General features: G+C 43.1%; 1 protein-coding gene across 2 annotated transcripts in view; it reads left to right on the forward strand.

Moving 5' to 3' along the window:
- Positions 1–7936, forward strand: part of CD101 (CD101 molecule) — a 33763-nt gene extending 25827 nt beyond the window's left edge. Inside the window, exons 3-6 of one of the 2 annotated variants that reach the window (XR_013624831.1) lie at positions 4795–5162; positions 5238–5442; positions 6623–6654; positions 7318–7936. Coding sequence is in view for 1 of the 2 variants with exons in the window: in XM_078786180.1 (XP_078642306.1) it covers positions 4795–5162; positions 5238–5438; positions 6623–6654; positions 7318–7503 (787 nt within the window). In the remaining variant the exon portion in view is untranslated. The remainder of the gene's footprint in view (positions 1–4794; positions 5163–5237; positions 5443–6622; positions 6655–7317) is intronic. The other variant, XM_078786180.1, reaches the window with a different exon arrangement.
- The last annotated feature ends 5978 nt before the right edge of the window (positions 7937–13914 follow it).

Consider the following 13914-nt stretch of genomic DNA (forward strand, 5'->3'; position numbering starts at 1 on the left):
AGATCGTAAATATTAATCTTCATGAAATGGACAATTTGCTGTATCAATGGAAAACTTTTGGGGGGAGAGGGGGGTGGATTTTGCAAGTATCGTGCTATGCAGGACGGCTTCTTGTTTGTTTATTTAAGCAACTCCTCATTCTTCCAACATCAGACAGGATGGTGTGGAGATAGTACACCTGCCTTAAGGTGTTGGTCTGGGTTTGATTCCACCCTGACTATAAACTGTCATATTGGTGCAACCCAGCTGGCTAGCTCGGCCTGATGTTCGACTGAAGGCGATTTGAGCAGAAATTTGTTCCAAGTACCGGCACTAACTCATCTGGTTATCCTGAAAGAAGCCGTGGGTTCTTTAACCGCCACAAATGGCACTAGATGGGTTACCGAGTCTCACATTCGTCCGAAGGACGCCATATTTACCCTGAGCTCGTGAAGCGAAAAGCAGAGTTAAGAAGTCTCCTGCGTACGTGTGCCGTGTGCTGTGTGCCGTGTGCCGAATAAGATATGTTAATGATGATGTCATCTGTCATAATTAAGATATGACGTCATAATTCGACAAGTGCAACATGTATCCGATCATTGTGAAAAAATTTTCTCAGCAACTGTTGGTCTGATGGGCACGAAATTTTCACCATAGGAACGCCTCCTCATGTAGAATATTTTAATGATAATCATGACGTAGGTCATGTGGTACAGCGCCATCTTGGAAAAACTTCGCACCTCTATATCTGTGAAACCACTCCATGGAAAAAAGGAGACCTGGCTCATTGGCAACTACTCCCCATAGGGAATAAGATATGTTAATGGTGATGTCATCGGTGCCTTCGTTATGACGTCATAATCCGACAAAAACAACACTTATCCATCCGATCATTATGAATTGTTTTTCAGCAACTGTTGGTCTGCTGAGGCGCGTGCGATTTGGTCTTTTCCGAAGACAGAAGCCTCTTCTGGAAGATTGCTTTGCGCCGAACAGGCAGAAGAGAAGCAAGATGGCGGCCAAACATGTATTACTCGCACTCATGATGGAAGAATTAGACAAAGATGACACTACATCATAAGTTGATGCAAATATCCAGATTGTGTTTTCACTTGAAAGTTTTGCTGCGTAAGTTTAACCAGCAGCGTTTCTCGCGCCTCTTCTGCCGCCTCTTCCGCGCCTCTTCTGCTGGATGACGGGAAGAGGCAGAAGAGCTTCCGAGAAGAGAAGAGTCCAAATCGAACGACCGGAAGAGAGCCGGAAGAGGCTTCTGTCTTCGGAAGAGACCAAATCGCACGCGCCTATGGACACGAAATTTTCACCATATTTCACCTCCTCCTTTAGAATATTTTAGTGATAATCATGACGTCATAGGTCATGTGGTGCAGGTGCTATCTTGGAAAAAATATCTGCTATATAAGAAAGCTGTTGGTCTGTGCCTGTCGCCATTTTTATCAGAGATGGCTGAACGGATATTCGTCCAACTTTCAGAGGTTCATCATTGAGTGCCTGGGAGTGTTTTAGGCAAAAAATAATAATTGAAAAAAAAAAGTTCGTTTTGGGGGATTTAAAAAAAATCCCTCTATAGTGCCTAAACCTTTTTGATTAATGACAGTTATATACAAGTACACATTCGCATAAATACATACAAAATAATCACCAGACATTTGAAAACAAATAATCAAACAATTGCAGAAGCAGTCAAAGTAGGTGGTAAGGCTTCTTCTTCCTGAACGTCATCATACTCAACTCAGAAACGTGATGAACAGTACATTCACCAGCATATGTTCAACAAAAAGGTAAAATGATGATTTGACATTTGTGATGGATTCTGATTTGGATATAATTGCTTTTCCATTATATTTTCCCTCATTTCAAATATGTTAATGTTTCTTTTTCGCTTGAGCAACGCCGGGTACTCTAGCTATGAACACTTTTATACCTTACTCAGGGTACAAATACAAAAACTACTTTGTCTGGGTGGTAACATAGGCTATGTGGCCACGGCCTCATTCGGGGATGTGGGGGACCGGGAGAGGGGCGTAAATTCTCTATGTAAATGTGTGCAGGGTAGCACCACCTGGTGATGGTGGCAGATGGTATTACAATTTCCTTTTATACTTGTGCAACACTGAGGTTATGAAGCACTCTTTGCATGGGAATTTGTTTCCTCCTTCCCTTCCCCCCCCCCAAAACGGAGGGGCCTTTAAAAGCCACCCCACCCAAACTCCCCCCCACCCCCCCAAAAGATGTGTATGTAGTATATCTTTCACATCACCTCTCTGTCCCCTTCCCCTTCCACTCACCCTTCCCTCTCCTGCTTCCTCCCTTGCCCCCCTCCTCCTCCCGGCAGCACCGGGTACTCCTGCTAGTCCTTTATAAACATGAGTGTTAACACTTAAATTAAGTAAAATATGTAATATAAACATGAGTGCGAACACTGTTAAATTAAACAAAATATCTAGCATAAGCATGAGTGATAACACTTTAAATAAAATATATAATATAAACAAATATTAACACTGTTAAATTAAACAAAATATGGAGTATAAACATGGGTGTTAACACTGATATCTTAAATAAAACATGTATGTGTAGTATCATGTATCAAAAACATAATACATTTTAAATTTGTGACCTATAACATGAACATGAACATGAACTTGAACGCTCTTTAAATGTTAAATACAAAACACATATTAACAAAAACTTTAACACAATGTTCCTGGCAAAATATCAGGATACTCCCAGAAGGAGCAGGTGTGTGTATGTGTCTGATCACTATAAAATAAAAACGGCATGGCCAATCTGGGTGGAGGACTTGCAGTTTTCACCTTTACAGGTGGAACTCAAGGAGGAAGCGCGGACACAATATTCCACTCACGGAGGGAGAGGGTATCACTATTAATAGAAACAAGAGCTTTAAAAGTTAAACTAAACACAAAACATAATATAAACAAGATTGTTAAAACTGTTAAATTAAACAAAACATGTAATATAAACTGGAGACTGTCAAACTGAACAAAACATTTAATAATATTATTTAAAATATATTTTCTTACTTTGCCATTTCTTGTTTAAAACAGAACTCCCACTATATGATGATATGATGATAAAAACGTTTTATTAACACTTTCCTCCCCGGTAAAACCAAAGCCTTCACATGAGATCCCGATTTTATTTTTCCTATCTGTTTATTAATTCTTCAAAACTCCTCCTCTTTCTCCTCATATTCTTCTACTTCCAGTTGTTCTTCCCCCATACCATGTATGGTGCTCCTCATTGAGCCATCACCAAGGAGTAAAACCATACGGCGCTAAAAGTTTTGGTGATTTGGCACCGACGCCATTCGAGCCCTGTTCCCCGCACGCACAAAACGAAAAGCGGGGTTAAGGAATTGCTTCACTTTGTCTGTCTGTCTATAGACTTCAATTTATGATCGTGGAACAACTTGATTTCAATTGAATGTTATATTTTCAACACAGTAGAACACTCATTGGAAAATGAATCGGAGCACGAACTAAAAGTTTTGCGCTAAAAGTTTTTTTTGCGCTAAAAGTTTAGCAACTTTAGCAGTATTTTGACTCTCCATTTGGCAAATCGTACGGAATCTCGTCCCCATTGCACATGCATAAAGAGCAGTAACAATATTGTTACTCTGTCTGTTTTATAGCAGTTAAACAAAATTTAAAATCATTCCAAACAAGAAACTTCCTGTTTTTAGGAGATAGCATGAAGGACACAAACAACAGGCACAAATAACTAATGTAACGTGTTTGATATGGTGGTGTAAAAGACGCTTCATCAACGGCGGGAAACTTCCTAAATAAGTTTGGTTTTTTTCTACCTCTGAAATTTTTATTTTATTTCTATTTAATTTAATACTTGAACACCATAGAACACAAATCGTCTTCTTGGCACTTTCAAAACCTTTCTGTTTAGCAGTACTTACACAAAATATTTCATCATTCTTCGTCATCTCGACCAATCAAATTTGCCGCTCAATGAATATATTCATTCAAACAAAATGCGACTCGCAGGAAATATTGAACGCAATAAGCAAGAGTTTAAAGACCCTTCCATGTCCTATCTTCTTAAAACGGTGTGGAATAACGTGTTCAATGATGTCTCGAGTTTCGAACATGATCGCACGTCATCAAGTTGTGATTGTTACACAGAACATGCACTTGTATATGCACCACATGGAGGTTTAGTCAAATATATCTATTTCATGGCGAGGGGAAAGTTTGTGGAGATATGGAGCGTAGTTTTCTGCCAACACACGTTCCATCATGGCCGACAGGTGTAGCAACCTGAACGAAAACGTCCTGCGGGAATCCTACAGAACTCTGGAATAGTTTACGTCCTCGCACATGGTAGAAACGTCGTGAAAATCAAATGTATATCCGGCCAGATTAGTTCAGATAATTTCATGAAAACATTCACACAACGATAACGTTAGTACGCATTTAAGATTCCCGACCTGAACATTACTATAACCAATTATTTACCCAACCAGGTCCTCCATCATGGCTGTGAGTAAATAACATTTGGTAAAGTTCATGAAAACCCCCAATCATTCTCCTCGGAGTGTGATTCCATAGAATGATTGAGCATACCTGGAAAGGTGTTTGTTTTCAGGCTATGAAATCACGTCGTCCAACCATCAGGCCATTGGGGTTACTCAATCCTGTTTGGGCCTTCTCAAGGACATTCTTTTTGTGTATGTGGGTCCATGTGGCTGTGCAGCTGAACAAGCATCAATACTGCAGTTTATATCATGTTTTCTCATGTTTCCCATTTCTTCTCTCACAGATTGTTCACCAAAGGAGATTCCAGCAATACGGAAGAATGTGATGGAGAACTCTTCCGTAGTGCTGCCCTGTGCCGCCGCCGATGGCGTTGGCAAGCTGGAGTCAGCGTGGTGGTGTTTCGGAGTGAACCCGCTAGGCCGGAGAGAGCATGGACGGAGTGGGACATTATGGGGGAATTCAGGGATTACGTTTGGGTACTTGGGGTGAGAGTAGGACAGGTGGTGATATGGTGCAGGAAACAAACCAGAACCTTCTCCTTGATGATGCATCACGTGGCTGCAGAAGATGCTGGAATGTACGAATGCAAGATTAGATTGCAATCAGGAAAAGAGAACATATCGAGCAGATTCCAGGTGCACGTAAAAACAGGTGGGTCACAGATCAAGTCAGTCAATGTGAAAGTTTCCACCTCACCAGAAATTTACATCCCGTTTGTATTTTCAGGCCAAGATGATTCCAAGTCTTCATCTTCAGACCGAACATCGCCCTCCACCTGTTCAACTGTCTCTCCCAGTACAAACTCAACCCAAATTAATGAGGATTATCAAATATACTTTATTCCTTTCCTGTGCGTCTGTGTTATCATGGTCGTTTTGATGTTCTTCTGCATTTGCCTTGTGATGAAGGTCATCCAACTGCAACGAGGCAAGTTAGCAGTTACTCCACATTTAATCTTTCCTTATTCTAGGAGAATCTGTTGTTGTATAAACCTACTCCAATATATCATGTTATATTACCTGTCTTAATACGAAAATACACGATTTGGTGTCGGTCAGTCTGTCTGTCTGACTTTTTTTTTTGCCCGCGATTCATTTCGTCGTAACTTATCCAATCGCAAACAAACTTTACTGGAGCACTAAGGGTCAGACAATGGAGGTTGTGGAGACCTCATTTGCTCCACTCCACAAGGGGGATTTCCGCATTCGGCGAACTCCGTGTTGAAGTGTATATCTGTGTTAAGATAGCTCATCATAGCATTTTTCCAAGGGAGCTTCTAATAACAAAATTAATAACAACAGTAAATAAATATAAGAGCATAATGTTGATGTTATTACAAAACAATATTAATACTAATAATATCGCCTCTCCCCAAGAGGTTTTTTTTCTTGGACAAACACAGTGTAAACGTGTGTATATATAGCTTATCATGACATTTTGTGGGGAAAGCCTACAAGAAGTAAAAAATATTATAAACCACAAACACGTATTATTACCTTTTAAAACAGTCAATTATGTTGTTTAACACTAAACTGAAAGAAATTTGGAGGAATCTTAACATCCTTGAGGCATTACATGCTTATCACGCCCACCACAGATGAACGGATCTGAGCATAGATCTACTGTAATCTATATAACCCAGAGAGGAAAATAACATGATTTCCTGCTGCTCCCATAAGGAGCAAGTTAGCATTATCAGGTGAGCAGGTGTAGAACTTGCAATGTGAGTGGAAGAGTTTGCGTGTACATTGACTGAGAAGAGCAAAGAGATTTTGATTTTTCAGGTCATGGATGAGTTTTTTAATATTACATCAAACACAAGAACATTGAAGATATTTGTGCAGATAAATTATAGGAACATCAAATCATATCATGTGTGCGATTTGAACCTGAGATCACAACATCATGAGTCGTCATGACTTGTGTATTCAGGTGGAAATACCAAACGGGCAATCCCGGATGTTTCACCAGCACAGGAGACATTGTGTTACAAGTTTGTTCTTCCTTTTCCGGTTTTAGTTTCTAGAGATGAGTTATATCGTGTCACTGATACAGAATGTAAACATTTGCTGTTGGAGAACTGAAACCTCTTTTCTATTTTCCGTCCTCAGATTCCACAGACCGGTGCAAACCCCAGGGTGATGTAAGTTGACCTCTCACAACATGACCTTGGTCAGAACTTTATTGTCAAACGATATTCAAGATTAATCAGATCTCGGATATGGTAACTCTTCCAAATGATAAAGGAACAATTTGTTGTCCGTAGTCGTTTTTTCTGCCTCAACACGGGACCAGGTTCCTACAAGATACATACATGTCACCTTGGTGATTATTAGGATTCATTCAGGGATCAACACTGACACTTCAGAACAATCATGCATTTTCAGCAACTTTTGTTCATTTGTATACTGAATCGAGGCTCGTGAAAGAGCTAACATTTATTTCACAAACAAATGAAACAGACAAACAAAATATATAAAAAGAGGGAGCGAAAGACAAGATAGGGAGAGAAGGGAAAGCACACAAACACAACATTTGAGAGCAGGGAGATGTGTGGGAGGGAGAGGGCTTGGGGGGAGGAGGCGTGGGAAGGGGGGGGGGGTGGGGAGAGAGGTATAAAACACAAGGACACCAAGGACTTCCAGCACAGAAGTTGGTATTTCAAAAAAGTGGAATTGGGGTGAAATTAGCGGGGGTAGAAAAGATCAAGGTTTTGGATGGGGGAAGATAAGAGATGGTGGTGAACAGCTGTTTTAAAGACCTGGAGGGTGTATTTTGAACTCGTTATGTTCTCTTATTCTTACAGACAGACCAGACAGACCCGTTGTCACCAAAACCCACCGAACCGATCTATTTGGCAGCAGAAAGGTCTGATGTTGTGGAGAGCCCATACAGCTCCCTCAATCCAACACGACCTGTGCTTCCAACAGCTCCGGTGCTTCCAACACGACCTGTGCTTCCCTCATCCAGGAGCAAAAGCCAGCGGTTGTGATCACAAACCATTTTGTATGTTATGCATTGTATGGACATGTTACCTAAACACATTTATGTAAACTATAAAACTACGGTATATAAAACAAGTAATAAAACATTTTTTTTAATGTAAAGGGACATAGGGATGTTAATCCAAAAAGTATGTAAACAACGTAGGGATGATCACAAGAAATTATCATCTGAAACCATCCCTACATCTTTCTTTGAATAGTGTGTGTGTGTGTGTGTGTGTGTGTGTGTGTTGCATGATGAACTGATGTAGCGAATCTACCACTGATAAACAGTGACTCAAAGTTTCTTGATCAACGTGGTTTGCTTTTATCTCGACTGGATTTGCTTGCCTGGGTTTGCCTTGTTCGTGGTCACGTGCATCCCGTGTGTAGCACTGGTACCTCTCTATTTTATTTTCATAAAAGTAACACTGAAAACCATCGATTTCCTAAGGCTTTTTTTTACGGCATAGCCCACAGGACAAAGCAGTCTGGAACAGTGTTTGTCTGTCCTTATACATGTAGGTATTGTTGCATGACTACCCTTGGTGAACACCTCAGGGTAGCACGGATGACCAAACGAGCTGTTACTCCGAGGCGTTCAGTTCAAAAAATACAGCGGAGTTAATACGTGTGGGGGAGAAATAAGGAGAGAGGAAACCGGAGCCTTACCTGAATGACTTCCACCGGACGTCTTCACACCTGGATAAATAAACTCAATCTACACAGGTTTAAAATGTACAAAAATAAACGGGTTTAATGAAAATAAATGCCAGCAAACAAAGAATATGCACGATGAACTAAATTCCTAAATTGAGGGACCCTTCACACAGACTCGCACACAACAAAGGATAAAATTACGTTATATAAAATCAATGTGTGTGGTTGGCACTTAGCTTTATTTTCTCAGCCTGAACCCCCGTCATGAGTCATCCAGGCCCGTGTCCCTTCGCAGGAAATGCACGCCGGTTGGCGCCAACCCGTGGCTGAAAAAGTCGGCCTCCGCCAGACGCTGCTTTCCTAGTTGCATGTCGTTCATCCGACCGTCCAACCTCCCGATGTTCCCACACTGGAGTGCTTGAAACTCCGGCTGTTCAATGTGGCAGAGGGAATGGAATATCCCGCTGGTGCGGACGCACAAAACCAGGACAAACAAGAACAAATCCACGAATGATTCGTTCCCCCAGGAGACAGTGAATGAATCAAAAAAAAAGAGAGAATCTGACCACTGCACGGCCGAAAGACAATGAACCAAGCCCAGCGAGCGATGCCAAGATGAGGAGACGGCCGGTCAATCTACCATCCAGCCAGGAGAGAGCCGTCCACAATCCAGTAGCCGAGAGAGCGATGTTAGGATCACCAGTCTTTTATAACCCATCCCCTGACGTCATCATCCTAATCCAATCAGTCCGTGCCAACTCGCCCGCTCCAGAATGTTCTTGCTGACATCATCCTTCCACCAATCCCCAAGCACTTCACTCTCCCTCTAACCAATCACTGCTCTTGGGGGCATGGCCCCACGGACCTGCATGCTTCAATGTTGCTATCCAAGTTGGTGTTATCAGCCAGGGCGCTCAATGTCCTGCTTCCGGATAGTAATTTTAATGAGTGCCATTAAATGTGCGATTCTAGCTCTACGTGCGGTGTATTGTCAAAAGGAACAAAGGAATAAATTACAGAGACATCGACACACAGGGGATTCGTTTACCCATAATCCCTGAGCGAATTAACATACCCCACTCCTCTGATGGTTATGAAGATACACCTTACACGACATCTGGTCTACCGGATCCCTACTTATCGTACATCGAGGTGGTTCTTCTTCTTCGTCGAGACATACGGAGTACGCTAATTTATGCAAATCTACCTGGACTAAGGTAGTCATTGTCGACCCCCTACAAATGTAACGCAGCCCCCTCCGCCCCTGGAACCGCAGCTCCCGCAAGGTTCATTGCAGGTGCTGCAATCCCAGTCTTAACACTTACCGACTCACCCTTAATTAGCCTATGAAATAAATCAGGAGGGCTGTGGGAAGCAAGCCATAGCTACTTACCTAATCTCCTTATCGTTCTACCCCCTTAAGCAAAAATTCACATTTCAAATATTTATCATCATTAGAATCCTCGTTCCTAACTCCCGGGGAGGAAGAGAAAAACAGCAACACACAAAAACCTACCTTAACCACAAAACTTAATCAAAAATTCAAGAACAGTTGTACAACCCATTCATAAAGACCGCATCCCCGGTGGATGTCACAATACCCAACGTTACCTGCGGGGCTATCCCAATGCACCCCAAATTTCCACGGGCCCTGTCCTGGTGTTACAGATGAGTGACATGGCTCGGTGGATTTCGCCCACATTCATTCACACAAATCCCATAACAATTCACACACGTTCCAAAAATCATCAAAACACAAAATCGTCAAAGCCCGTATTCCACCCCTCCTGCAGGACCATGGCATAGATGTCGTTACACATGTGTGCGTTTCTACTAGGCAGTGGGGAGGAACCGTACAAACAAGATGTTGGGGGCGCTTCAGGCTGTGGTGCCCACAGTCCAAAAACAAGTCGCCCAACTTACAACTTCTTCACCTCCCCCCACCCCTTTTAACTCTTGGCCCCCTGACAGCCAAACAAATACTTATGCTGTTATCCCGCCGGGAAGGTCTCCACACCAGGCTCCATCTTTTATAATCCATCCCCTGACATCATCCTCATCCTAATCCAACCAGTCTGTGCCAACTCGCCCGCCCCAAAACATTATCGCTGACGTCATCCTTCCACCAATCCCCGAGCGCCTCGCACTCCCTCTAACCAATCAATGCTCTTGGGGGAGTGGCCCCACGGAACCTGCCTGCTTCGATGTTGCTATCCAAGTTGGTGTTATCAGGCATAGCACTCAATGTCCTGCTTCTGGATAGTTTATTTAATGAGTGCCATTAAATGCGTGATTCTAGCTCTACATTTGGTGTATGGTCAAAAGGAACAAAAGGATAAATTACAGAGGCATCGACACACAGGGGATTCATTTACCCATAATCCCTGAGCTAATTAACACACTCCACTCCACTGATGGGGACAAAGATACACCTTACACGACATCCGGTCTACCGGATCCCTACTTATCGTACATGGAGGTGGTTCTTCTTCTTTGTTGCGACATACGGAGCATGATAATTTATGCAAATCTCCTGGACTAAGGTAATCATTGTCTACCCCATAAAAAGGTAACAGTATGTATGTCCCTCACAAACATACACCAATCAGAACTGAGGATCTGGTCACATGACAGAGGTGATGTGATGTGATTATGTCTGTGATGTCATTACGGCATAGACGGCTGACTCCACACGCCGCCATTTTGATTTATATGCAGCTCAGGCCGAACATTTCGTCAAACATGTCATATATCACAATCACCATGCTCTGCATTTGTTTTTCATTCAGTGTGATTGGTTCATTGTTGACTCGATGATAAGCGTTGTATGGTTGGTTCAATGTTGACTCGAAACATAGAATAAACCAGAGTCTTAATGCAATATCTTCACTTCCATGGTGACAGACAGCTTAGAGACTTGGAGTACTTCAAAATAATTTAATACTTACATTATTTGCTAACTGGTATCTCCACCCAGGTCATACTATCCTCTTCAACTACAGTATCAAAGAAGCCCGGCTACGCCAATGCTAGACTTTGTCTTGTTTATGAGATATCGCCCGCCACAAGGCCTTGAAAGCCACTCAAGGTTGTCGGAGCTACATAAAGGAAGGCATTGATATAAGACAGAAAGGAGGAATCTATTGACAGTCCTCTTGAATTGAGGTATGTTGGGTTAGAGGGGAAAGCAGGATGCAGGTAAACTGTTCCAAAGTTATGCTGTGCAGGGGAAAAAACTAGAATACCTCATAGTCTTACTCCTTGGGACAGATATAGTGTATGGATGGGAAGAAACTGCCAAACATGTAGAGCAACTGAAAGTATGCTCAGGTTGAACAACCTGTCATAGACCCTCAGAGCACATTTCGTGGTAATGTCTATAGAAAAGGCTCAAGAAAGCAACAGAGCTGCAGACTGAGAGAGGTTCCAAGGATGATGCCATCTCCTGTCCCACCAGAATAGCAGCATGTCGCTGGATCCTGTCAAGAAGAGATAGGTGACAGGCCAGAGTGTGGGAGTCTGTCCACCTTTATCAAAACATGACAGACAACACTTGATAGACAAAGTATTATTTATTTCATACGTACCGAGAGAAAAGTTTGTCCTCAGGCAAGCAGATCTCTAAATTCTACTCAAACTGCATCAAATATGCATAAAAAAGGTTTTACTACAAAAGTAAGGCAAAAGTGGAAACTGGAGCATAAGATAACAACAAAAGCTGATGTAACAGACCCTTGGCCTCACTTTGCACAAGGTCAAACCACAGATAAAACATGTTTTTTCCAGCTCAGCACAGAGAGCAAGTTCTGCCCAGAAACTGTGAAATGGCTCTCAGCCAACTCTATACAAACAAGCATATTTCCTTTGGCCTGGCTCAACTATATCACATGATGCATTTACCCAATATGCTTTTTGGCCATGGCTGTCTCTGATTGGTCCAGAGATGACAATTATTCATTTTTACCCCGATAATAGCACCAGGCAAAATATGGCAATGATACTTCATGACAGGACGTGTAGTGGCCTTGTATAGCTGGAGCATAGCAGCTTGAGAAAGGTATCGCTGATAGGTGACAGGCCAGACTAACATCCCAAATATGGCAATGGTACTCCATGGCAGCATGTATATAGTGGCCTTGTATAGATGGAGAATAGTAGCTTGAGAAAGGTATCGTCGATAGATGACAGGCCAGATCACCAGCAAAAATATGACATGATGGTCCATGACAGGACGTATAGAGGCATTGTACAGATGGAGCATAGTAGCTTGAGAAAGGTATCGTCAAACACGAAATAAGCAACCAAGGTGCTGGGAGGCTCTTTTTGCTAACAAGAGATGTGCATTTTCCAGCTGAGGTGGGAGCTGATATCTAATCCAAGCAGCAGTAACAGGAAGTTCCTGCTAAGGTGAAGAATCCATAGACAGGGTTGGAAAACAAGGTGATCTTGAACTAGACTCAGACAACAAGGTGGTCTTTTTTTGGTTGAAAGTACCAAGCCAGTCTTTTTCCCAGTTAATCACACTCTCTAGATCCTGATTGAGAGTGGTACGAGCATGGTCACAGGTAGGAGGAGACAAGGTTTCTGGGTAGGTAGTATACAGTGTTGGTAGTATACAGTGTCATAATGGTAGTATACAGTGTCATGCGGACAACTCTATTAAGACAGAGCGTCCACGGATGGATTCGGGCCTACTTGAGGGCATTTCCAATTGATGGCGGATCGACACACAAGCCGGGGGATTCGCGGAGGATGCCGCGCTTACCTGTCGATCCGACAATGTCTTCACCTGCAAATTAATAACTCAACCCAAGACGGAGGTAAAATGTACAACAAAGAAATATTTTTTAAACGGAACCCCAAAACAAAGAACGCGACAAAATAAATAAATCCTAAATCGGGACGATATAGACACCTACCCTAACCCAACCCCACACCTCACTTCAAATACAGAACAGATGGGGAGGATGAATAAAATAAAACGGTTCATCGTGTTATGTTCTGTAGTGCATCTTATCTTTGTCTGGCAGTGTCAAGGATCGTTCAGGTTCCGTCTGACGCAGCTCTGGTCAGCGCGAACCGCTCGGTCCCGTCTGCTGGCGTTCCACCGGGGCCCCCGTTAACCAGGCATCTTGTGCCAAGCGAGCGAGCGTGCAACGGTCTCCTGGCTGCTGCAGCTCGTACGCTCGCCGTTCGCACGTGAACCCCAGGGAAGAGAATCGTCAGCGTTCCAACATCTTTCGAAGCGAAACTCCAAAACGGGAATGAAAAGCAAGGGCAGAAGGGAGGTCCAAACAGGAAGGCAGCCAACACGAGAAGGATAAAGGGGAGAGCTCAATCGGACAGTCCAGAGAAAGAGGGCCAAAAAGGAAGAGAGGAAAATTCCCGCGAGCAAGAGCCGTCACGTGACGTCAGACCTCCTCTCCCCCAACCAGCGCAGTGCCCCTTGACTTCTCGAATCTTCTCATCGCGTTGGTGTCCTCTCATTGGCCAAGCGCTTTCTGCCATTCATGTCATGTCATCCGTCGGTGGCCAATCAGTCTGCTGCTTCCTTCCACCTTCCTTCCACCAATCATTGGCCAGCTGGTGATGTGGCTGGCTGCGGCCACATCGGCGGTACCCCAATCTGGTTTCCTGCCTGTGGTTCTGTAAGTCTTATTGTGGGAGAGGGAAATGAATTAATGTGTGCAGCTAAGGGCCTAACTAAGTGTCTATAAGAGTGCATTGCCATACGGGACAATGGATTGATCACCAGGTCT

Source organism: Myxine glutinosa, chromosome 10, assembly GCF_964187855.1.
Source record: "Myxine glutinosa chromosome 10, kmMyxGlut1.1, whole genome shotgun sequence".
NCBI lineage: Eukaryota > Metazoa > Chordata > Myxini > Myxiniformes > Myxinidae > Myxine > Myxine glutinosa.